The sequence below is a fragment of the Lycium barbarum genome, chromosome 4, assembly GCF_019175385.1.
Source record: "Lycium barbarum isolate Lr01 chromosome 4, ASM1917538v2, whole genome shotgun sequence".
NCBI classification, from domain to species: Eukaryota; Viridiplantae; Streptophyta; class Magnoliopsida; order Solanales; family Solanaceae; genus Lycium; species Lycium barbarum.
Window position 1 is genome coordinate 18,526,211 of NC_083340.1, and position 27,284 is coordinate 18,553,494.

Genomic DNA, 27,284 nt, shown 5'->3' on the forward strand with positions numbered 1-27,284 from the left:
CAGCCTTTTTGCTTGGTGGGAACCACTTCTTCAAAAATGTATTGGCTAACTCGCTCCAGGTGTGAATAGAATTGCTGGGAAGCTTTTCATACCATTCCCTTGCTTAGCCAGCCAAGGAATATTTAAACACCCGTAACCGAAGTGCATCAGCAGAAACAGCACCTTGGGATTGTTGAGCACACACGTGCAGGAAGTTCTTCAAATGTCGGAGTGCACAATCCTCCAAAGAATTTCGGAAATAACCTTCAAGTTTCAGCAGCTGATAGATAGAACTATCAATTTTGAAAGTAGCATTTCCAGTCCTAGGAGGGACCACAGTAGAAGCATAATCAGCTTCATTGATAAATTCTGCAAATATATTCTCATATTCATCCTCTTCTGGTGCAGGTGGGTTCACTTGGAGTCCACCTTGTTTCCTTGGTTTCCTTGATTTCGATTCTGTCTTCTTGCCATGTTCACCTGGTTCACCACAACAGCAAACAAGGTGTGATGGAATAGAAAACGTTTTAAAGAAGAGTACACAACAATCAGTAATTTCAAAACCGTATTCCCCGGCAACGGCGCCAAAATTTGATACGCTCAAATTACACCTATTAATGGCGTAAAGCGGACGTTACCAAATATAGTAACTCAAACAAGGTTGGGGTCAAATCCCACAGGGAATATGGAGAGGAAAAGGTACTAATTATTTATGTAACTAATCTCTAGAAACTTTAATTTTATTCCGAATAGTATAGAGGAGAGATTTGGTTTGTATTCGCTATTTTGAAGTATTTGGAATTTGTTCGGATTGGGAGAACCAAAGTAGTGTCCCCGCGGTGATTAGATTTTATGATATGGGTATCAATATGATATATTTCTAATGGGTTAGGGTTTTGTCACGACCCAGCCCCGTGGGCCGCGACTGGCACCCTACCTGGGTACCCAGACCAAATCACATATTCATTTACCAAATCCGAACGTATTTCAGAATTTCATAAAAGTCATATCAACATAGGTTATATCAAAATATGTCTTAAGCGGTCGCACAAATCAAAATGTCATATCGAATCCAAACGGGGCGGCGGAATAGACATCGCCGGTCATAAGTGCAAATATAAGCATAAGGGCCATTTAGGGCCATCATAACAAACTGACCGCTGTAAGACCAGAAAACAAAATCAAACAAACATACATAGGACCCTCGCCCCACATATATGACTACAGGCCTCTACGAATTCAAACAAAGACATATGGCGAGACAGGGCCCCGCCGTACCCAAATAGTCAAATGTACAGAATATATACATAGTAAAAGAACTCTGTACCCAAAAGTGGACTCCGAGTCAAGAAGGAGTACTCCGAAATAGCAGAGAGTGAAGCCTACCGTGGAGGATCACCAATATCTGTACCTGCGGGCATGAAACGCAACCCCCGAAGAAAGGGGGTCAGTACGAAATATGTACTGAGTATGTAAACCACGGAGTACAGAAATATGAGCCAAAACTGAAAGCAAACCGGACATCAAAGGGAAGTACCAATCAGTATGTCAAAATCCGTATCAAATCATATACGTATACATAATGCAAACGAAATCATGCAAACGCTCAAGAACGTGGTCGCCACTCCGACGCTGGCGCCACACACAGCATAATGCCAGAAGGTTTCGAATCTCCGTACATCCCCGAACACAAACATAAGTGAGCGTATCGCATCACTAGCCATAGCACAGCATAACTCCAAACGGAACCCGGCCCTATGGCGAGGCCTCGGGAACCGTAACACAGCATACGACCGAATTATCATAGGGCGCACGAATCATAACCGGCCCGGGAACCGGTGAACGAAGTCAAAATAAGGCACGAGCGGAGTCGTGAGCAAACAAATGCAATTTATATTTCAAAATAGCCTTTCAAAACTTAATAATCTCATAAGTCATTTCATAAACCAAAATAGTCGAATGATTAGTTCATACGAAAGTTTATCTCACAAATTGTTTCCAAAGTGGTACGTATGGCTCAAACGAAACTTACATATCATAATGGTCAAAACATATTTCATAGAGGGAAGTGTCAAGGTCGAAGATCTCATATCAAAGTTCATCCAAAAAGGGAGCCCAATAGGACAAATAGGGCGTCTCGGGGTTAGCGGGCCCACCTCGAGTCAAATTGAGGTGGCGAACATAATTTACGAACATTTAGAGGCTAAAGATCATACATAATGATTTCAAAGTGACCCGATCACATTTCGATAGGTTTCGGACATTTGAGTGCATTCTAGCCAAAACAGAGCCTTTAGGCTTCAATTAAATTGAATGAATAGTAGTCGTTTTGTAAATCGGGTTTCGAGGAGCAGAAATGCTTCGGAGGTTCCAATATTCACCTAGCATACTAAGACATGCCAAACGAAGAAGTGGGAAGCTTTACATACCTTATGGACGTCTTATGCTTTCCTTAAAATCAAATCCCGTTTCGTCCAGAATCTGCAAATGGTCAAAGTTACCAATTAGAGATTCTTAGGCTTAAGATTTCCATTAACTTGATTTTTGTCTACCGAAATTTCGGCAGCATTTCCCCTATAAATCTAACACCCCCGAGACTTAGCTCGGCTCAATAAACATCAACAACAACAACCCAAACGTCACAAACAACATAAACCACAACTAAATCATTCTAACTTCAATATTCCTCTTTACTATAAAAGTTGGCAACTTTCATTCAAACTTCACAATTCCAAACTTATGTCCACATTATTGTATTCATTCAATCATTCAAGATTATTCAATCACATCCCGATTATGTTCCAACATTATACATAGATTCAAGAAGTTCGTCACTTTCCATATTCCTTTCAAAACGTCAACAATTCCGACGAACATACTAACTTGCATTATTTCATTCCGAATTCATTAACAACAACCATAAGTCATATTTAAAGTCTTTAGTATCAAAGATATACAATGATATACGCAAATATACAAAAGGTATACACTTTCCCGTAATGATCCGAAATCCTTTTCCAACGCCAATTCAATTCCTTAAACGTTCATTTACGACATAAAGGTCACAACGACGCCACAAACCAACTAACAAGATCAAATTCACATGGCCTTGCACTTCATGTAGCTCACGGCTACAACACCAAACACACACACACACACGGTTTTCTACACATATCAAAACTACGGGATTCTCGTCTATTCTCAATCCTTATCATATTCATACAAATTCCATAACAAAAGAATAGCAAAATTCTTACCTTTTCTTAAATTTCCGACTTGTCGCAAACGCGCACCTTTCGCCAAACTAATTGTACCCCGTTGAAGAGCGTCTTGAGTGCTCTACAAATATGGAAAGAACAAGACTTTTGGATTACAATCAAAGCTTGGAGAATTTTTTTTTCTTTCTTTTTCTTGGGTTCGGCCGAAGGGCTTTAGAGCTCAAAGTGGAGTTATGATTTTTTGTTCTTGATCATTACAAAGGGTAGCTTGATATATATCCATAACTAAGGGTCATGTGCATAACACATGACATTTAAAAATGGGTTTGGGCCAAGCCTAGTGGCCGGCCACCCCACAAACTTTGGGCCCCAATTTTTGTTCTAATTGCTTGGCCCAATTCATTAAAAGTCCCGTTTTGTAATTCCCGAAACTAATTTCCGAAATTTCAAATTTACCCTCGGCCTTCCCCAATGACTTAGCACCAATAGTTTCATAACCAACATAGTCATATTATCTAGAATCAAAATATTTCCTTATAACACACAAGTCTTATTCATTTTTTTTCTCGATTTCCAAATATGCGAAAACACGGGACATAACAGGTTTTGTATGCACTTAATCTCTAATGCACTTCCTAATATTTTCCAATAGTTAGAAAGTATTTCTTTTCATGATTTTTCCAAATGTAGAAAAGTTGTAAGTAAGATCGATTAAATATGCCAAGTAGAACTCATCTTATCCCTAAGTGAGTTCATTAAACGAGGGTTAGCGCCCCGAGTCCTTGTTATATTATTTCAAATCACACCCTAGTTCATCTTTCCAAATAAACTAGGTGTTGACACCTAATTTTGGCTCGACGTGCTTAAAATTAATGTTTCGGGTGGTCCTGATTCGTTAAAGAGCACAAAATAGCTTTTTACACATTTTTACATTTTTTTAAAATTTATTGATGATTATCCTTATTCTAGGAATTTTATCAACTTATTGTCATCTTTAAGAATCATTATTTTTGCACATGTACAACGTAATACTGCCATTTTGTGCAATTAATAATTGTTTCTTTATTTTATAGCGGTACATTTTTTATATCTTATACATTAATATTTATATTTTATACTTACATTATTATTTATACATTATTATTTAACTATATTTTAGTATAGTCCGTCAGTGCAGAGAAAACCGGAGCAATTAATTTTTAAACGCAATGCAAACATTCGATCAAGTCAAGGTCTCGTCACATTTTTAAAAGGTGACATTTGAGGTGATGAGTTGGGTTCTTGATCCATTGGTTATTGCATTTTTACATAAGGGTTAAAAGGGGTAGAGGAGACAAGAGAGGGAAGGTCATTATTTTTTGGGTGTTTGTTTATATTATAAGAAAAGGGAGGGGTTAATTTTTATTTTTCATCTTCTACACACACAACACAATTTAATTGTCAGATTTGGCTTCTCTCTCTCTCTTCTAAAACAAAATCCTAACACTTCTCCTCCACTTCTCTTTAGCCGCCGACCACCACCCCAGCGAACCACCCTCTCCACCACCACCGTGCTCCACCCGCCACTGCTCCAACGACCTCATTTCCCTTCCCTTCATCTTCTCTCTTCTCCTTCACCACAAACCACCCCTACGTCCAGCCCCTCTACACCGGAGCTCCGAGCTCCGATGAACTCAAATCACGTCACCACCACCATCTTCAGCGACTACAGCCCGCGCTCCTCTTTTCCCGCTTTCCTTTCATCTCTAAAATAACTCACCAGATCTAGCCAGAGATTGAAAGCTCCGGTGAACACAAAAACAACCACCACACCGCTGCTCTCTTCCTTCTCCCTCTAACGATTTGTTTTTGTGCTTTTTGCTTACATTTGCAGGTACTCCGACTAACCACCACGATGCAACCAAGCCGCCACACAACTTCTTCTTCCTCCCCCCCACAAAACTGCTGCCTCTATGCCATCTTCTCCGGCGAATTCACGTCGCCGGAGCAACCAACAACGCCACCAGTCCCCATCAACGAATAACCCACACACAGTCACTGTCTCCCACTGAGTCGTCATTACCAGATCTGTCCGGATAATTTTTCGGCAAAACTCCATTGTTGTTGCTCCGTATTTACCATTTTTAGCTGTTGAGTTGGCTGTTTCACTCTTGTATTGCTACTGTTTTTCACTCCTATTATATTGTTAGTTGCAAACGGATCGATTTGTCATGAGTTTGAATTTTTTCCGATAAAAACTCCATCTTGCTTACTGATTTTGCTAATGGGCTGCTCGTTCTAAATTGCTTGGACATCATTTAATAAGGATTTTGTTAGTATTGCTGTTTTGGGGCTGTTTTAACATCACTTTTTCTAATAGAATGATTTTGTGCCCGGAAAACACTATTCCGACAGCCAATGGTCTCAAAAGTAGTAAGCAATAAATGAGACATAAAGCTTACAAAGTGTGATAAAGATGATGGAAAATGGAATCTTATTGTCTTCACTAAGCTCCAAAAGTGGAGTAATCAATGCTCACCCACCAATGGAACTTTTTTCACGTGCACAAAAATGAAAACTGGCCCCAAAAATAACCTAAAATGTTTTTTAAATAGGCTCCAAAAATGCACAGCAACGACTGACAAAATTGCCCCTAATAGAAAGATCGACGGACCGTCGATCGTTCGACGATCCGTCGATTTCTCCATCCTTTATATCTTTAGCGATGTGATCCATTCGACGGTGTCGTCGACCAGTTCGACGCTCCGTCGAGTATTCCGTCTTTCTCTCTTCTTGTTGACAGATCTTGATTGACGACACAAACGACAAAGCGTCGATGGCTCCGTCCTTTGTCGTCTTCAACTAAGGCCATCACTGGAAAATCGAGCTTATCGACGCTTCGAACGATGGTCTGTCAGCTGATCGATGGGACGTCGATTCTTCATTTCTGGCTAATTTTTCCTTTGTTCTTTATTTTTGCTTTTGGGCCATTGTTTTCCTAAAACACAACAAAAACATATTAACAAGAACCAGACTTACTTGAAACAACCAAAATTCATAGTAAAAAGGCGTCGAATGTGCCACAAATCCGCGGCACATCACCTCTTTACTGGTTCATCCACACACCTCATCTTCACATGTTCGAACCATCTCAATCTCGCTCTTCATCCACACACCTCATCTTCACATGTTCGAACCATCTCAATCTCGCTCTTAGGTCATAATCATATCCCTCCTAATATGCCCACACATCCAGCTGAGCATATTCATCTTCTGAACGTAAGTGTTCTTGACAGGCTAATACTTTGTTCCATACAACAAAGTCAGTCTAACCACCATTCTATAGAATTTACCTTTAACCTTTGATGACAATTTTTTATCACACAGTACCCCGGATCCGAGCCTCCATTTCACTCACCCGTCCCAATACGATATTCTATATCGTCATCAATCTCCCCGTCTCCTTGAATTATGGACCCATCTTCACTTCCACCTCCGCCTTCTTCGTCACGTCACTAAACTTACACTCTAGGTACTCTGTTTTAGTCCAACTTAACCTGAAACCTTTAGACTCTAGTCGCCAAACTTCCATTCTATCGTTAACTCTAGCGCGCATCTTGTCAATCAGTACTATATCATTTGCAATAGTACACACCACGCCTCTCCTTGAATGTGTCATATCAATTCGTCCATCACTAAGGCAAATAGGAACATGCTAAGGGTCGATCCGTAGTGTAACCCCATCATGTCCGGGAAGTGTTTTGAGTTACCCCCACTGTTCTAACTTGGGTGTGGCTCTATCGTACATATCCTAATTTTCTTAATGTAACGCACATATATGCCTTTAGATTCCAAATACCTCCAAAGGAACTCCCAAGACTCTTCTCACTATGGCCTTAAGGTTCTTCTTTCAATAATCTAAAAGCCTGAATGTCATCTTTACCTTAAAGCTGCTTAAGATTGTTAAACTTTACTATTCGACTTGATGAGCCGAGAGCGATGAAAAAGGATTTTTGGGGTTTTCGAGAAAAAAGAAATCAGAATTTCTTTGAACTTCCTATCGGCCCTCTTCTCTGTTTTAGGTCCTTTCCTCACTGAGGACTATAGGCTTCAAATTTATGAATCGACTGGATCAGTCGTTACTATGGCTAAAGCACAAATAGATAGCTATGAGAACAGGTCTATTTAATGCCCCACATCTTGTAAGCCAGGAGGCGGAACAGACAACAGGTAGAGGGTTCAAGCGGAAGTATGAGTAGAGCTGCTCTTCCCTAATTCTGAATCCCACTTCTTATGGCTGTCAAATAGAGCCCAGCCCCTGGATCAATCGATAGATAGGCCAAAAACATTTTGCAAATTTCTCAAGGCCATTGTGAACTGCCCCCGGAATATCAAGAGGCCCTTTCTTCCTTTTCGAAAGAGAAAAGATAGTACTCTGATCTTCCTTGTTATACCCCATTTAAACGGGTCAAATCGGAGTACAACATATTGATGATTCCTATTTTGTTTTATTTTAAGAAGTCGCCACCTAATTGTTTTAACGGTGAATTAGGACACCTAATTTATTAACTAAGGTAAAACCTAACTAAACCTATGTTAATGGTCTACTTAATTAGTGTGATTCTAGGTTAGGGTTCTAGACATCCTAATGGGAAGGTTTTAGGCATCCATTAAGATCCGTTAAACACGGTTACCGTCCAAACTTAGGTTAATTAATTAAGGCCTAAAAATGCAAATATAACATTTTAAATAATTTACAAAATATTTTGTAAATATTATCAAGGTTTCAAAGATAGAGAACATAAGGCTGCTATTTAAATTAAATGAGGAAATAACTTATAGAAAAGACTTTAGCCATGTTATACTAGAAAATATGTTGGATTAGTCAATATACTAATATGCCTTTGAAGTAATTCAATGATTAAGAGTCAATTGATTTAAATTGCTCAAATTTATTAAGTGATCAAATAAGGTCAAGAAGGCAATTAGCTCCTTATTGTTATATGGAAAGTAGTTTAAAAATATAACTATTCTCTTTTGCGAAAATTGGGCTTTGTTTGAAAAGTAAGTATTTAAATTAAATTTGAGGAAAACGATTCATCTATAGCCCTTACTAGAAATGATCATTTAATGCCTTTATATAAAAATTAACCATAAAACTTATAACACAAAAAAAGGGAACTTATAAAATAACGTTTAGGCTATAATTTGAAGTAGGTGAATAATTTGAAGACGGATTTGATTCTTAATCGGATTACTCAATCCATTTTGACTTGTAAAAGATAATTAGCCAAAATCTTAAACTGACGAAATAGGCTAAATTGTTAAACCCTTGAGTACGTTATTTCGAAAGCCAATTCCAACTCTAACTACCTATTATCACTAAATTATCCCCACTAATTCTCCTAGAATTCATCTAAGCTAAGAAAAAAAATAAAAAAAAAATAAAGTGTTAGTCAAACAATACAAGTCAAACGCACAAAAAGAAAATAGAATAGAGGACAAATAATCGAATGGATCTGGCCCATTTTTTAGGCCCAACTGCTGCGAACTGTTCCTGCTATTGGGCTTTGGCCCAGAATGTTTTTTTGTTTTTCTATGCTGCGGACAGGGCTGGTACGAGGGAGATCGCGTTGGGCTTTTAGCCCAACACCGAATGCGGAAGAAAACGAGTCCCTTGGACACGTATGCGATGGTCATGCATAAAACGAAAGAAAAGGATTAGTACATAATCAATAAATAAGGCTAAACATATATAATGTAAATTCAAAACAGACCAGTGGATTATGTATATACTGTGTATATTTAAGTATATTTCGTGTATACACATTCATAAGGATACTTTTCACAAGAGAGACGTAATATTTAGGAGAAAAAGATAAGTAAAAACATGCACAAAGAGGTTTATATCAGACCATATTGCATGTTCTACAGGTTCAGGAACACAAGAATCTAGCTTTAATGAAAGAACAAGGAATACTATATAGTGATTAAGAAAGAACAGGGCACATATGCACATTTTGACATTATTGAGACAAGGACTGTATGCAGTGAGTTTTAAGACAAGAGCAAACAGTGTTGGCAAACATTAAACAAACCGACTACCTCATGGGCCTTAGCTAAGCACAGTTAAGCATATAGACACAGAAGTCGTACTTCACTATCAATAGTACATTTTTAAAACATAGCATTTTTAGAAGTGGACTGAAGCCAGCTCACCACAGAAGCAGTTTAACAAGCAGCATCATGAACATATGAAAAATCGATATGAGACAGAAATGGGTCATGTCGAAGGAAAACAGACTGAGCTTAAGATAACAAGAAATTATTTTAAACACACACCACAGATCCATCCTTAATCATGTGATAGCTTTCTTTTGATCAATATTAATCTAACCACATGATCGTTTGGCAGGGACATGTACTCACTAATCGTACATATGCAAAACAGTTCAAATCAAATATAGTTCATACAAATCCAACACTAGCTACACATGATTTTAAAACTATAACTACCATGTTCCACATAGCAAAGATCTGATTTCATTAAGCAAATAAAAGGAAGAACACAACTATACAATGGTTTGGCTAGCCCACATGTTAGACATGATCCACAATATACATACTATACATTAAATAAGACAAACAACATGCTGGATTTAGATAAATGAGCTTTAGACCAACAAACCACACCCATGATCTTTGATTAGAGGCTTCAAACAAGATTAAGTTTTGTCAAATAAAGCACGCCCCCTACAGCAAACCTGATGCTTAGCACATATAACTATTAGACTAACAACAACTTGCATAATCAGATTCAGACAGTAGACTAATGATCATGGACCAAACACAACAATATAAGATATTCAAAGCAATATAATAACTAGTATACAAAAATCATATGGATAACAGAACTTAAGACTAACATCACCCAGTTATCCTACACCACTACAAACCAATCACTTATCTAGCTAAAAGAAAACTGATAGAACACGCTAATCACACATTTAACTTAAGCTAAACACATAATCACCACTTAAAACAAATACAAAGCTACATAATTTAAAAGGGAAAGGAAATTACCTTATTCGCGTGCAGCGAAATGAGGCTTCGAATCTCCGATATACCTCGAAACACCGCAAACTCCGAGTTTGTATACACTCGGATCCGAACCAATACCAGGGGCAAAAACAAACAGAAAATGATTTAATATTTTTGAATCGATATCAAGAAAATTGTGGCTGTTGAAAACTAATTTTTTTAAGGGGGATTTGGGCGGCTGAAGACTTGTTTTCCTCAAGTCCCACTAGGGTTTGTATTTATAGATTTTGATTAGGGCTTTTGCTGGGATTTGAAATTTTGGGCGGGGTTTTTTCGGTCAACAACGCCCCATTCCAGGTACAAACGTTCGGGTTTTGTCCATATTTCAGACGTTTGATCAGAAAAGAAGGAAGTAGACAAAACCCATTAAAACTTTTGTACCCGAAAATAAAATGGAGCTGATAAAAATCGATTTGAAATCACAACTAGACAAAACTCATCAAAGTCGTTTCAGATGCAAGCAGAAAAGAAAGAAGGAGAAAACAAGATTTACCCTCTTTCAACGGTTGAATCTGGATGGGAGGGGTACAAAACATTAATTTCCCTTCCCAAATCGACCATGCACAGTCTGGGAGAGGCGAAAGGGTTCTGCGAATTTCCTGCTTTCGTCGAGAGAGAGAAGGGGGGAGAGAGAGAGAGAGAGGGTGGGCGAAGAGAGAGGGAAGCGGCGCTTGTGTTTTGTGTAGGGTTAGGTTAGTGAAGTGGTAAAGAGGGATATGGACTGGGTCGGCTGAAGGGTATGGGCTGGGTCGAATGGTTTAGGTAGTGGGCCGATTAAGGCGGGTAGTGGGCTGGTCTTCGGGTAGTGAATTGGTTTCAACGAATTAGGCTTTAGCCCAAATGGTTTTAGGATTTAATTATAGACTGAATTAATATTTTGGGTTGCTCATTATTTGGGTGCCAATGGGCTGGTCCGAAAAACATCTGGGTTGATTGGACTCGGGTTTGGGCTAATATTGGCTGAATGAAAGAAACAAATTGAGCTTCTAAATTTAAATAAGAGACCTATTTTAATTAACTATATACTAACGTGTGCTAAAACATCACCTAATATAAAAGTATGTATTTATTGGTGCTCGGATAAAAAATAAAATTATATGACGTCATAATAGCCGTGCGATAATATTTTTAAAGTTCAATCAGTGAATAAACGCTATTATTTAACTGCGCGAAAATAAATGCGATTCGTGTGCATAAGATGGTAAAAATGCTGAAATGATTATAATGCGAATTATAATAATACCGGTAATAATAATAATGACAAAAAATAATAATAATAATAATAATAATAATAATAATAATAATAATAATAATAATAATGAGAATAATAATAATAATAATAATAATAATAATAATAATAATAATAATAATAATAATAATGTTGATGATGATGATGATGATAATAGTGGTAGTAGTAACGGTAATAAAGTAAAAATAATAACAGCAGTGACTACAATGGGATAATGAAACGCTGATATTAATAAGAAGCTAATAATCGTAGTAAAGTATAAATAATCATTTCTTAAGTTGCCAAAAATATTAAAAACGTAGATAAATATTTTGGGGAAGGCGGGACAAAATTGGGTGTCAACATTCCCGACTGGTAAGCTTAGAGGGGTTTACTCAAGGTTAAAGGTGACTCCTAGAGAGTTACCAAAATACGAAGTTCTCTTCTCCTTTCTTTCTCTTCTTTCTTTTTTATACTTGGTTGGCAGGGTCAGGGCCTTTCTTGCTAGGCGAGCGCATCCGATTCGTCAGTCCTTTCTTATTCTTAAACGGACTTTATCGTATGCCTTTCCTAGGTCAATGAAAACAATTTTTATTCTATTGCACTGAATCACTAAATCTTTTTGGAACAAAAAATTCAATCCTGAAGACCAAGTCAGGTTTGAAAATTCGAGCTCATGCGATTGTGTTGTAGTAGCAAGGATCTTTTGTTTGTAGGCAGCGATCCGAAGGTATGCTTGTTCTTTTCGCTTGTTCGTGAGTCTAGTTCGACGTTCATGGCTTCGTTGTTGTCAGTAAATTTCATTTAGATGCTCGAACTCCAGCTGGTTCCAATTCAGCAGCCAAACACATGATAAAGTGTTCGTATAAGACACTTTCAATTCAAATTTTGAATTTCTTTTATGCGCATTCTCAACGTCTATTAGGTAGTTACACTAACTATCATAAATATGTCACAACCTTTAATTATACACATCAGCCTCAATTATAACATGCTTGAGGTGCTAAGGCGTATAATTAATAAAGAAACACTATTTTTTAAGTGTTTAATTTATTTATAATAGGCACTCGAGAATAGGCGCGAAAAAAATTTCCAAAATTTGAACTGAAAGGGTTTAATAAGAACGCTTTATCATGTGTGCAGGTAGGGATGTACAAAGAAAATCGACAAACCGCACCAAACTGACAATCTGAATCAAACCGAGAAAAAAACCCGACTAGTGATTTGGTTTTAATAAGAAAAACCTGACCACCATTGGTTTGGTTATCCAAACCAATACATATATAAAATTTCAAAAATATTTTATACATAAAAATATATATTTATAATGTAATTTATAAATATATCTTAAACTATTCATAGTTTTTTGTCTTTTAACATATTATTTTAAGCTTGGATTTAGAATTTTGAATGGTGTAATAGTTTTATAGTCCATAGATATATGTTAGTAACTCAAATAAAATCCAACAAACATCTAATCAATACTAATACTAACAAAAAAAAAATCTAACACTACGAATGACAATAATGTTGGATATCTATTCTTTAGTTTTATAGTGGTCTAGACAGTGGAAACATAACTTAATTTTATTCTTTTCTTTAATATTTATTCATGTAATTAATGCTGACTAGGCGTATTTATTTTAGCATGATCACTTAGTATTTTAGATTATGATCATTTTCTACATACCTTATTGATTAATCGTATTTATTATAACAGACTTAGTACTTTTAGCTTATGATCATTATATTTTATGCGATTTCATTACTTTTTTTTGTTGTTGTTGAACATTTTAGTGCAATGTCATCTCTCGTCTCACATTTTGTTTTATATTCTTAAAAACTATCTTGATTATATAGTCGCATCTTATTAGGATTAAAGAAATATTAGAAGTACAAGTTATATGTTTCATGCGAAGACTTTATCGTAAAAAATCCAAAAAAATCCGAGCAAGCCAAAAAAACCGAGGTTGAAAAACCCAACTTTTGTTGGTTTGGTATGGTTTATAGATTTAAAACCCGATGAAATTGATTTGGTTTGATATTTGAAAAACCTGAACCAACCCTCAACTGAAACAAACCTTAGTTCGAGCGATTAAATGAAAGTTAACACAAGTTTAAGGGAGGTTGCTAATGTATTAAGCCCGGAAAAGGTCCAAAAATAACCCTAACGTATGGAAAATGGCTCACAAATACCCTTCATCCACCTATTTGGTCCAAATATACCCCTAACCTTTTTTTTTTTGGCTCAAGAATACCCCTAAACTAACACCCTAATTTTGATGGTATTTTTCCAATTTTAAAATGCCACGTGGCTTATTTTGATTGGCCACATATTATATATATAAGTGTCCAAGAAGGACTAATGCAGAAATGAATGTTTGTACTAAAAGCTATATAAATTGTACACTTTTATCCCACGTGGACATATGTCATAGTACTGAATATTTATTCTCTTCCATGTATACATGTATGCACTTCAATTTTAATTTTTCGATACATTTATTTCTTCCGTGCACTTTTACTTGTTCACTTTTGACTTTTCACGTTCTTTAAGAATTAATAAATGAAATACTCCCTCCATCCCATATTACTTGACCACATTACTAAAAATAAAATATGTCCAAATTACCTGTTCATTTATAAAACCAAGATAAAATTAATTAAATCTTCCCATTCCGATATTTCTTGGCCACATTACTAAAAATGTGTGTCCAAATTACTTGTTCATTTACAAAACTAAGATAAAATTAATTAAATTTTTCTCATCTTACCCTTAGTAATAAATGTTCTTGAAAATAGTCAATTTTGATTAGAATGTATTTATTGGAGAAAGATAGGGGTAAGATAGTAAAATAAATATTTTATTTATGATTTCTTAAGGGGGCGTGCAAAAGGGAAAGTGACTAGTAATATGGGACGAAGGGAGTATATATTTTACCGTAATATTCATATTTATTGGTTTAAGTCTCAATAGCCTTGGAAAATGATTTGAAAATTAGTAATTAATGTGAAGGGTAAAATTAATAATAAGAACAAAAATTTCTTTCTCTCGATATGTTAAAATGGACGAGTAAAAGTGAATGGAGGGAGTGACTTTTATCCCCGTTTTCCTTTTTTGTCAATATTTTAAACGTGCAAAGAGGACGAGCAATAGCATGCAAATTTGTACCAAAAGTTATATACACTGTACACTTTAACCAACTACTTTTTTATCCCACTTAGACATATGTTATAGTACTGAGTATTTATTCTCTCCTCATGTATACACACATATGCACTTCAATCTTAATTCTCCTACACATATTTATTCCTTCCGTGCACTTTTACTTGTCCACTTTTGACTTTTCACGTTTTTTATGAATTAATAAATGAAGTACAAATTTTATCATAATATCTATATTTATTGGTGTATAGTCTCAACAGCCTAGAAAATTATTTGAAAATGAGTAATTAATGTGAAGCGTAAAATAAGAAGAAGAAAAATTTCTTTCTCCTGATATGTCAACGTGGATAAGTAAAAGTGAAGGGAGGGAGTGACTTTTATCCCCATTTTCCTTCTTTATCAATACTTTACTTATTTTACTTTCCTTTCCATTCTCTGATTATTGTTTCTTTACATTTATAAAATGTATTACTTTATATTTTCATTTCGGAATTAAAATTTGGTGATTTATGATATAACATATATCTTTCTAATTTTGATTTCTTTGTAACAATTCTTTTTATCTATAATTGTTAATATGAAAATTATAAAATATTTTTTAATTAATTTAATAAAAATATTTTATTAGTTTTGCATTTAAAAAATACAACATATACAACAATGGTTCTTATGTTTGGATCTAAACAATTAGTTAGTTGAGATGCATATCAACCTGTCGGTATACATATAAGATATTAAAGAATTTAAAAGAAATTTTTTAGATTCAAAATATTATTTTCCCTCATATTTTTACCCTCCCCAAACCCCACATTGTGGGATTCAACTGGGTATGTTGATGTTGTTGTTGTTTGTATTCTTACGAATTTTCTTTTTCACATCGATAAAATAACTTTCATTGTCATGACAATGAGAAAAAAGTCCCTCTTTCCATCTCAAAGATTTAATTCCATCATATGTTTTAAATTTTTAAACTCTATTTTCTAATTATAACTAAAGTGATGGTACATAAAATACATTTTGTATATGTTGCTATATATAAAAACAATTAGAATGTTTATAAAAGTTATTTTCAAAATACAAATCTTAAAGACTAACTAATTAAAGTGAATAAATATGTTCGGCCCGTGCATCGCACAGACATATATATGTGTGTGTGTGTGTGGCCATACCTGTTCCTAATCGAGCCGGCATTGATGTATATGCAACGACTCGGACAATTTGGAACAACAACTTGTCCGAGAGATTAATTAGCTCAACAACACCTACTCGATTTTAAATAGGCGCCAAAATGCAAGTTCTTAATGCTTGGCAGCAGAATTACAGGTCCTTTTATTAAGTTTCCATAACATCAAAATGGCCACAATATATTATAAACAGAACTCGAGAAAATCAAGATAAACCATGCGATATCGATGATGATAATTTGAGCACTGGATGTCGTTGGCAGTGAGAATGAAATGTAGGTTTAAAAAAATGGGTCAACGGGTTTGGATTTCAAAGTGGGTGGGATTTAATTTTTAAATTAAATAACATATGTGGCTAATCAAAATAAATCATGTGGCATTTTAAAATTGGAAAAATACCATCAAACTTATAATATTAGTTTGAGGAGTATTGTTGAGCCAAAAACACAGGTCAAAGAGTATTTTTAGACAGAATAGATAGAGGGAGGAATATTTTTGGATAGATATTTGTTAGCTATTTAGGGTATTTTTGGACCTTTTCTCGTGGAAAAATCTACCAACTCTTAAAAAGTTATAGGGTTGTATTGCAGATTTAGGCATCTAATATACATCGATTCCCCCGAAAGTTGAGTGATGGAGGAAGAGGGAAGTGGAATCAGGCTAAGCAAGAGATTTTCCGACAAAGGAGAAGTTGATTACAAGACAAAAGCAGGGACAGCTTGGTCTCACAATTTCCTTAACCAGAAACCTTGGCACCCTCTTTCTTACCCTAACCAACGTCGCAAATGGATTGCTGAGCAGACTCACGCTCAGAGAGAACTTAGAGCTGAGGAAATTTCCCGCGAGGTTTTTTACTCTATATACCCAAGTTTGCTGGTTTTGTTTCATTTTGATTGATTTTTTCTCAAATTTGTTACATCATTTTTGTGATTTGGGTGTGTTTTCAGTATGCTCAAGAACAGGAGTATTTTCGACAGACTGCTCTTGTCTCCAAGAAAGAGAAAGAAAAGGTAACCACTTCTGTTTGGTTTCAATATTCTTACCTTATTTAATCCCTTTTGTCTGATTAAAACAATTGCATTGTTTGGTTCTCACGTTAAAAATGACTTTTTTCAACTAGTACTACCCACATGTTTCTTTGAAAAAGGATTAATACGAATTGATTATTCAATAAATACTTGGTTAAAGAATTAGAATCAGTCTCATAATACAAAACAAACAGACATACTGTGGGATCATTAAGATGTGAAAGCATAATGGGTATATTCTCTTCAGGCTTTTAATTGATATGAAGCAATTAGTATTTGTAAACATAGAAACATGGGTATGCGGATTGAATATGTGGTGTTCCGGGATGTTTTGTGTGGATATTGACTTGTTTGAGACAATGTTTTTAGATGGAGATGATGAAAGCTGTTAGCTTTATGTATGTGCGACCGCCTGGCTACAATCCAGAAAGTGCAAAAGCTGCAGAGATTGCTGAGGAAGCAAAAAATCAAGACACATCTGCAGCAGGCGCCGCCTCTACTGGGTAATGCTGCCAAGCTGCTGTAGTTTTAGATGATTCTAAATCTCAATTTTGTGAAAAAGGACTGCTGCATCATGTATCATGATTATAAAATTTGGACTCATTTAATTACTTTAATTCTTTCATAGGAGACCTGAAGTGCCACCTGATCAGGAGAAAAAGAAACCAAGGGCAAAGGATGTTTTTGGCCGTGCTTTGCCAACAGGAGAAGAATTTGAAGTGCTTAAAAATGCTCCAAGGTATGTTCTGCTTTCCTTCACGGTTGATAACCAAATTATGAAGTTATTTGTGACATCAATTTTTCAGTTTTAAGCTATTTGACTGTGAGTTGAGATTTGAGAAGCTTTTATAGTTTACCAGTTTGTTTTGCTAATACTGTTTAGAACCACTTGTTGTGGCGGCAGTTTGATGAGCTATATTATACTTCATACTTGTTTTTCTTTTCTTTTTCCCTTTTCAAGGAGCTGTATGACATCAAAAGTAGGGAAAATGCTTTGTCTTGTGAGCCGGAGAAGGGAAGATTTCTCCCTTAAATCACAGTTAGCTTGCCGTATTGAATTTCAAACATTAATTAGATTGTGGTATAGAACTTGGAGGAAAATCCAGCAGGGGAGCCATTATCAATGATGCTACTACTTTTCTACTGTTTCAATTTTGGAACTAGGATTTGAGCTAAAATTAGTGTTTACAGGGTGAAATGAGAATCTGATGCATTCCACTTGCTTGCAAGGTGATTGCATTTTATTTTCAAAGGAAGTATGCGGGGTAAGAAAAGAAAAAATAAATGGAAGCGCTGAGAATTGAGAGAACTGATGTCTCAATTGAGAAGACTGCAGCCATCAGATCTTACTTTTATCCTTTGTATACTCTTATTTGTACTTTCAATTGGTGGTTATTGCTAATTTCCCGGTTAGCCTTGACTTCATGAACTTGTAAGAGAAGAAGAATCATAAAGATGCTATAAAGTACCAACTCAACCCACAATTTCAACTTCCTCTCTTTCTATTCCAACAAAGAAGTAGAAGATAGCTCACTCTACAAGTGCATCTTTCTTGTCCTCCTTCCTACTCTTCAAACCGGTGAAGCATGTCCCTCAACTCAGTGACGTATTCGTGGACCATAGAGGCTAGAGTTACTGTGTCTTCACTTTATACCACCTTAATGCCATTCTAAAATATTTTTTTATGAGAATATGTTTTCCAAAAGTTCCTTGTTTACTGAGACTTGAGATTGAGGAGAAGTTCGCTTCTTATTTTCGGCCCTAAACAGGGTTTTCCAGATTCAAATCAGCCTTCCAAATGTTTAGTGATCTACATCCATTGCTATCGAGGATCTTGTCATCAAGAGGATCCTAAGTTGCTATAGTATTGAAGTTTTTTTTTTTTTTTTCCCTTAAAAAGGTTGAATTTCCTTTATTAAGGATTCTTTGTAATAGATACTTTTTTCCTTTGAAATCCCTAAAGGGGTGGTGAAAGAAAAGATGGAGTGACAGATACTATGCTTCTTGTCATTGGAGAGGATCAATGAGGTGTGGAATGATTACTTCTTATTTCTTATCTTGGTGAATACCTTAAGGAAGAGGGTGATTTGATCGATGGACATTTTCTGTCCACGCACAGCATCTGGTGGGACAGGAAATCATTGTCTAGGTTCCACCAAAAAAGACAGTGTATTTTTTGTTATGCAATAGGCACTTAGGGATGGAAGGGTAATAAATGGAGAACCTAAAATGGAATATAGCAAATCCTTAAGCTTTGCTAGTTTTGTTCACACTAAATCTTAGTTTTAGTAGTTCCAAGTTGCAACAACTTAGGCTCGATCATGCTAAGAGAATTCATGGAAATTTATAGGGAGAGGAAGAATGACTTGTGCGTGATATTCATTGACCAAGGAAAGCATTAATACAATGCTAAAAGATATCCTTTGGGATGGGTGTTGAGGAAGAAGGAAATTTGCATTAAAGAAAATGTTGTGAAGGATATGTACGAAGGGGTTGTTACTAGTGTAAGAACAATGTAGGTCACACAAAGTAGCTTTCTATAACCGTGGGTTTTACACCTGGAATCTGCGTCAAGCCTAGATGAGCTAACTAGCCTAGCATTATATGGGATGAGGTCCATGGTGTGTGTTATCTGCATACAATGTTGTGCTAATTGAACCCTACCGTATAGAAAAAGATATTGTGCTGATTGACGATACTAGCGAGTGTACTACGGAGAAGCACATTAGAGAATGGTTTTAGGATAAGTAAAAGTAATCCACTACAAGTGGATCATTGATTAAACAAAGGTAGAGTCAAGATGAGGTGACATTAAACGTGATTACAATGCCTAGATGCAAACAATGTAGATGTCTGATAACGTTCAAATCTACTCCTCAAAGAGAAAGTGTACACGGTTGTATGCAATATAATTACCCAACTATGAGTCGGGGTCGAATCCCACAAGGAACAATATACTAGGCGATCAAGCAAGTAAGGAATTTTCACTTTCTACACTAAGCCAAACACTAGATAATATTTTGGTTTTGAGAAAATTATAACTAATGCAAAAATGTAAACTAACCTAGAAAGCAAGTAAAATGATCAATGGCCACAAGCATGGATACAAGGGAAATTACTCTCAAGTAACGATCCAATGTAGTTTATGATTTTACAACTAAGAGCGGGTTTATGTTAATAGATAATGGTTTCTAAAATCTCATTGAAAGTCTTCCAACCAAATCAATGAATTTCACTTTAAGCTTTTCCAAGCCTTAGAGTGTGATATCAAGCACAACCAATTGAATCTCAAGTAACTTTCCTATTCCTAGCTCAAGTTATTAGATGGGTTTAATGACCCAAATTCTTGTTAATTAATCTTTCCCAACCTAGATATCCTCTTCCGAGCTCAATCAAAGTAAATGGGCGAGTCTTAGGGTTAGCTAATCCCTTAAGAAACATTAAAGAACAAGATTAATTAAATCAACAAAGACTCACTTCAATAGCAATAAAAATCATTCAATACATAAGCAAAACAAGAGTTTCATCCAACACTTTAATCATAGAATATTTCCATAAACAAGATTCAAGTGAAGAAAATAAATACTACACACTTAGATATACAATACAAAGCAAGGAATTGCAGAAATGAATTAAAGGTTTAAGAAATGCTCAACCAAATCTTCAAATCTTCAACCCCAAAGTGTGGTGTAGGAACCTAGTCTCCAAAACTTGTATGAAATGGCCAAAGATAATGTTTTACAAACCCTAAAAGAGTATTTATAACATTCCAAAACGGGAACAAATTGTGGACAAAAATGCCCTGCGTGCAGCACATGCCGCAGCAAGTGCTACTCGCAGGCACAACATGCTGCGGCAAGTGCTCCTCGCAGGTGCTGCATGCACAACATGCTGCAGCAAGTGCTGCTAGCATGTGCTGCCAGAAAGTGCTACTTGTTCTATTTTTGCTCTATTTTGCTCCGTTTTGCTCTCCGGGCATCTTATCCTACAAAACGACATAAATACACAAAAAGTAACAACAAAAGTGCTTGAAGAGTTACAAAAGCTTAAGAAATTAGCATCGAATATCCCGTAATTTCACGGCACATCAATGTCTAGGCTCGATATTGAAGGTGAATGCTATGATAGATGAAGATGCAATGAAAATAGGATGGTTGAAATGGAGAAGTGCTACAGAGTGTTATGTCATAGGAGGATGCCTACCACAGTGAATGCAAGTTGATAGAATAATTGTAAGACTGGCAATGTTATATGAGAATGAGTGGTGCATCTAGGGTCCAACATATCTGTAAGATGAGTGTTGCAGAAGTGTGGATGTTAAGATGGATGTTCGATACAAGATTTGATAAGATTAGAAATGAGCACGTTAGGCAAAATTGCGAGCATCACACAGGGATAAAATAAGGGAAGGTCGCTTGAGATGCTTTGATTGTGTCATACGTCAACCTCTAAAGGCACTAATCGGTAGGTGTGAAACCACGGTGAGTGAACGTGTTAAAAAGAAAATGAGTTAGACCTAAAAACTAAAATCTCATAAAAGGAATTTGTCTTGAAAGACCTCCAATCTCTTGGACTCCATGCAGACTTAGCAAAAAATATGACATAATAAAAGAAAAAGATCCATATAGGCTATATCTACTAATAGGATTAGTCATTTTAGTATGCTTATACCTTATAAAGAAATCATGTCAATGCGCTTACTTTAAAATCCAAAGTTTCTAGGAGTCTTTTAGTCTTGTTAGAGATGTTATGCCAGTAGAAACATTACTAAGAGTCTGTAGTGTTAGAGAACCTATTACGGAATACTGTATTGGACAGGTTACAGGTGTAAATGGAGCAACGTGAATTTGGAGGATTCATGCCAAGTTGGGATTGAGCCAGAGTTGGTCTGTGGTCTGTAATCTGTAGTCTTTTTTCTGGTCTTTGATTGGCCTGCTTGGTGGTAATTACTCAAATAATTTCTTTTCAATGCATAACCAATTCTTTTCTTTGAGTTAAAACATACTGCAAATAATGTGATTGTGTGATTTAAGATCTTTCTGTTAACAGATAGTCCTCATCTTTCTTCTGCCCTTTTTGTCTTATTTTTTCTCTATTATTGTGTATCTAAAACTTATGGCAGCTTTTGCCTTCCTGTTACCCAGATATATTAATGCCGATGATTGTTTTTCACCTGTAGGATGGAAACAGGTGTTGTTGGAAGGGCCAAACCCTTTGGAATCGAGATACGTAATGTCAAATGCGTCAGATGTGGAACCTTTGGCCATCAGAGTGGTGATCGTGAATGTCCATTGAAAGATGCTATAATGCCAAATGAAGAGAGTCGAATAAAAAGAGATGATCCTTTAACTGCTATCCTGGCCCAGACAGATGCTTCTGAGGTAAAGTGGTCTATGTATGTGTGTGCGCATGTACTTTTTTTCGTAACCCCCCCCCCCCCCCCCCCTTTCCCCCCTTCCCAAGGGGGGAGTCTCGTTTATATTCTATCTGTTGAGATTTGATCAAATTCTTAGGGTCCAATACCGAAAGAATTGCGTGTTCGACAGAGGTAATGGACTGATGTCTAACATAGCCTTTATGACTTGACCAGCTGACCTCCCAAAAAGAAGAAAAGTTTGGGGGAGAGAGTGGTTAAAACAGTGAACTTAATGGAGGTAGATTAAGAATCAGGTTTCCAGTATGCTGGGAAGCTTCATTTTTTCAAAGAAAATAAGTTTTTGAACCTGTCACTAAAAGGAAGTGGGAATCAGAGAACTGAAAGTCCTTTTGGAGAAACAAACGTTCTAGGATAACGCCTTGTCTATTCTTTGAACAATTTCACTTAAAGCACCTGTAGGTTGATCCATAAGGATGCCAAACCTCTTCTCATCCAGAATATCTGAACTTGGAGCTCTAATCTTGGAAGGTTGTTCTGTTTCTTGTAGTTCGTAGAAAACAAGGTGTAGATGTTTCTCATCTTTCCAATTGCACAATGCATTAAGTTTTCAAGTCTTTAGGCTCTGTTTCATTGTTCTATCTAAACCTCTCGGATTACAATTCGCCATCTTAATTTTCTATTCATTGTACACTATCCACTGTTCAGGGGCAAACTGGTCAGCTTTCGAAAAGAAAGAGAAACCAATTAAGCTGAATCAATTTTATTGAGTTACCCAGTATTCCACATACCCTCTATAATGACATGCCGCTTGAAAGGGCATCTGAAGGGTTTATAAAGGTTTTGCACTATCCATCTTTGGATGGTTGTTTCCCGTGGTTCATCATTGTATAGTTTTCTATCAAACCATGTTTGTTTCCATTGTTTTTAAAATTATGTTGTATGGTATTGTAAACCTGTTATAATTCCGTGGTTATATAACCATGCTCAATTTTTGTAACCACGGATTTGGTGGTTTTGCGTGGTTACGTATTTTATTTCCCCATTATACCCCACCCATCCACTCTCCTCCACACACCCAAACCCACCCAACCCCCACCCCACCCACCATCCACCACCCATCCCCACCCTCCTCCATCACACCCCACCCCACCCCCACTGACCCCTCCACCACCGCTACCAGCCCCACCCACCACCTACTTATTTTTTAAACTAGTTTGTAATTAAGGGCTAAATGTATTTTAGTAAACTTACATATTATACAGTACCATACAGTCAAACCAAACAATAAAAATGTTATTAAAGCACAACAAACGATACAGTCCATCCAAACATTGTATTCATTAATACAGTACAATACAATACCATACTGTACATTATGAAACCATGGGTAACAACCATCCAAACAGAGAGATGTGTTGGGTTGAATACTCATGTTCGTTTACGCATTCTCAAAACCAAGTTGAGATGCTCTTTCTCGCATGCATATGTCTACAATCAAGTCTGTTCATTCACGAGTTTTCAAAACCAAGTTGAGAAGCTCATTCTCGGACGCGTTTGTTTACAATCAAGTCCACATGTGAACCTCAAAAATTTGGTTCCATGTGCTAGAGGATGTTGAAGTATATGATATCCCACATAGGGTGTATTAGGGCATTCGACGTCTTGAAGGGTTTATAAAGTTCTTCATTTGCTCCACTCATTTGCTTAAGGTTATTGGTCGGGTACCTACATTTTTTCACAAGCTCATCAAAACAAATTAAAGGAAATGAAGGGAGTAAAATGTAATGTATGAATTATGTAGTTTTCCTGGAAAACCGAAGTCTTGAACTTCATTAATTATAGAGATTCTTAAGAATTGAGGGGTGAACCGGCCTGGGAGAATAGGAAGGGAATGAACACGGAGTTCTGTGGGAAAACAAAGCCCCTGGTATCTTATTTCGGTTGCATGAAGTTTGTCTAGCACAAGAACATTAGGAGTGGGGGCTGAATTTGTGCAGCAGATGTATGCAAATGACCTGTTTTTGCGTAGTTTGGAATTGCAATGGAGCTAATAGTATATATTCTCTTTTTACAAGATATGGCATTCCCTTCATCCTGTTTTATATGTGTGATTTGATTGTGCACGGAGTTAAGATAGTAATTTGACTTATATTCTATTTTAGTAATTATGTAGAAATTATTAAAATAATAATCAAAATGTTTATTTTGATAGAGAAAATATAGTCGCTTATCAAAAGAATATCACATCAAACTTAACGTTGTATAGAAATGGAACAATGTCAAGCACCTTGGACGTTCCAACGTGAAAAGAGAGATATAAAATTGTGATGGAGTATACATTTTAAAACATTTTTGGGCTTTAGTTGTTGATTCCAAGAACTTTATAAGTTCTAAAGTTCTTGGAATCAACAACTGAGAAAGTTACCAGTTTCAAAAAAAAAAAAGATTCCAAGAACTTTATAAGAGAAGTCCTTTGGAGCTGGTAGGAGAAGATGACTTCAAAACAAATGCAGAAAACATGATTTACAATCCCAGACGGCATTGAAAGAAAAAAAAGTAATATCAAATGTGTGAAAGAAAGGCGGATACTAGGAATGGATATTGAAGGAGAAGAAACGGAGTAAAGTATTCTATTTCCTTTGCTTGGTTTGGGTGGAAAATAAGGAAGGAAAAGGGAAATTTCTAACTTTCTCATGCATTCACCTGTACAGACGCTCAGAGGAAAAAGATTTTCTATTGTTAATATTCTGTCCTCCTTTTCTACTCAAAACAAACAAGGGAAGGGACTTCCTCTTCCTATGTGTTGTTTCCAAAAAAGTGTAAATTTCTTTCACCAAACTAAAAGATCCTAATGTCCCATTTGTCTGTTGCGCGGTCTGTTCTGCAGCCTTTGAAGTGGGAGCTCAAACAAAAGCCTGGAATCAGTCCTCCACGTGGTGGGTTCGAACTTGACGACCCCAACCAACAGATAGTTGCTGAGGACACGGACATATTTGATGAGTATGGAGGTAAATTCTTCTTTTCCTGGCCCGTGGTCGTTGAGCTTAATTTCTTTTGTAGTGTTTATGTACATTGAATTCTAATGCCCTGTTTTGATGTGAAGGATTTCTTACTGGGGATAATTTACCTGATTTGCTGGCCAGCTTATCAAGCAAACCAAAGAAGAAAAAGAAGTCCAGTAAAAGCAAGCACAAAAAGCGGTCTTCACCAGCTAGAACAGATTTACGTGATGATAAAGAAATTAGTTCATCTTCGGATGATGATAGAGGAAGAACACTGAAGAAGAAAAAGCACAAGAAGGCTCGGAAGCAGTCCCCCGAGTCTTCCGAGGACTCTGATAGGCATCAGAGACAGAGTAACGGACAGAGACATCCGCGGTCAAATTGGGGAAAGCATTCTGAGTCAAGTTCAGGGAATGACGATAATGACAGGCATCAGAGGAGGAGTAACAGACACAGACGTTCACGGTCAAGTTCACCCGAACTTGAAGAGAAGGATGACAGGAAGAAGAATCATCACCACAATTATCATGACTCAAAGGACAATGATGATGACAGGCATCAGAAAAGGAGTAACAGACATAGGCGTTCACGGTCAAGTTCACCCGAGCCCGTAGATAAGGATCACAAGAAGAAGAATCGTCACCATCATTTTCATGACTCAAAGGACGATGATAATGACAGGCATCAGAAAAGGAGTAACAGACACGGACGTTCACTGTCAAGTTCACCCAAGCCTGAAGAGAAGGATCATAGGAAGAAGAATCATCACCACCAATATCATGACTCAGAGGACGATGATAATGACAGACATCAGAAAAGGAGTAACAAACATAGACATTCACAGTTGAGCTCACCCGAGCCCGAAGATAAGGAACGCCGGAAGAAGAGTCATCACCACCATTATCATGACTCTAAGGACGATGACAATGACAGGCATCAGAAAAGGAGTAACAGACACGGACGTTCACGGTCAAATTCACCCGAGCCTGAAGAAAAGGAACACAGGAAGAAGAATCATCACCACCATTATCATGACTCAGAGGATGATGATAATGACAGACATCAGAAAAGGAGTAACAGACATAGACATTCACGGTTAAGCTCACCCGAGCCCGAAGATAAGGAACACAGGAAGAAGAGTCATCACCACCATTATCATGACTCTAAGGACGATGACAATGACAGGCATCAGACAAGGAGTAACAGACACGGACGTTCACGGTCAAATTCACCCGAGCCTGAAGAAAAGGAACACAGGAAGAAGAATCATCACCACCATTATCATGACTCAAAAGACGATGATAATGACAGGCATCAGAAAAGGAGTGACAGACACAGACGTTCACGGTCAAGTTCACCTGAGCGGGAAGACAAGGAGCAGAGGAAGAAGGATCATCACTACCGTCATCATCGTAGTCGGCAGCGGCACAATCATTCTGAGTATTCATGACCATGAAGTTATAGTATCTAGGTGTTTCCTCCTGTAAAGGAGCTCTAGGGCCTCTTTGAGATGCAAAACAGGTAAAGGAAGAAATGGTAAGCCGCATAAAATCAGTAAAAAGAAAGTGATCAGTCCAGTGATGGAGTTAACTCCAAGCACCTCTGTATCTGTCCAGAGTTTTTATCATGTTTGGCTATCAAATTGGGAGCTTTTGGCTTAGTTTTTCTGGTTACCAGCCCTTCTGTTCCTTATTGTTGTAGTGAATGCAATTTTATGATATAGTTTTAGTCTCTGAATACTGAGGTGATTTTTCCAACAGAAGTAATGTTAGAGGATAGTTAAGTTGCTACTTACTGAACTCCTGGCATTCTATTTAACAGAGCTACCTAGATCTTCCCAATAATCTGAAAAATATTTGACCCCTCCAGTTTTTGATGGTCAAATTGATGTTGTCAAACTTTTTAGGTGGCATTTTTTAAAAAGAAAAATAATTCTGGATCATTAATAGGTTTTTGCAAAAAGTTATCCAAAGAAATTTCCAGATTGAGATTTTCAAAAGTGCTTCTTTCACTTGCCAAACA

At 36.7% G+C, this 27,284-nt stretch overlaps 1 protein-coding gene across 1 annotated transcript; it reads left to right on the plus strand.

Annotated features, from left to right (window-relative positions):
- Positions 1–16,298: 16,298 nt before the first annotated feature.
- LOC132635458 (uncharacterized zinc finger CCHC domain-containing protein At4g19190) lies at positions 16,299–27,052 on the plus strand. The gene is made up of 7 exons (XM_060351856.1): positions 16,299–16,701; positions 16,803–16,865; positions 17,253–17,386; positions 17,512–17,622; positions 22,063–22,264; positions 25,148–25,268; positions 25,364–27,052. Exons 1-7 carry the CDS (start codon positions 16,489–16,491, stop codon positions 26,710–26,712), a joined length of 2,193 nt encoding a protein of 730 aa, XP_060207839.1. The 5' UTR covers positions 16,299–16,488; the 3' UTR covers positions 26,713–27,052.
- The last annotated feature ends 232 nt before the right edge of the window (positions 27,053–27,284 follow it).

What these genes read in the sequence shown, in the direction of transcription:
- LOC132635458 (XM_060351856.1), top strand. Translation starts at nt 16,489, where the DNA reads ATGGAGGAAGAGGGAAGTGGAATCAGGCTAAGCAAGAGATTTTCCGAC. An exon ending in CCCAGACAGATGCTTCTGAG is followed by an intron (nt 22,265 to 25,147) that starts GTAAAGTGGTCT and finishes TCTGTTCTGCAG; the next exon opens with CCTTTGAAGTGGGAGCTCAA. An exon ending in CATATTTGATGAGTATGGAG is followed by an intron (nt 25,269 to 25,363) that starts GTAAATTCTTCT and finishes TTTGATGTGAAG; the next exon opens with GATTTCTTACTGGGGATAAT.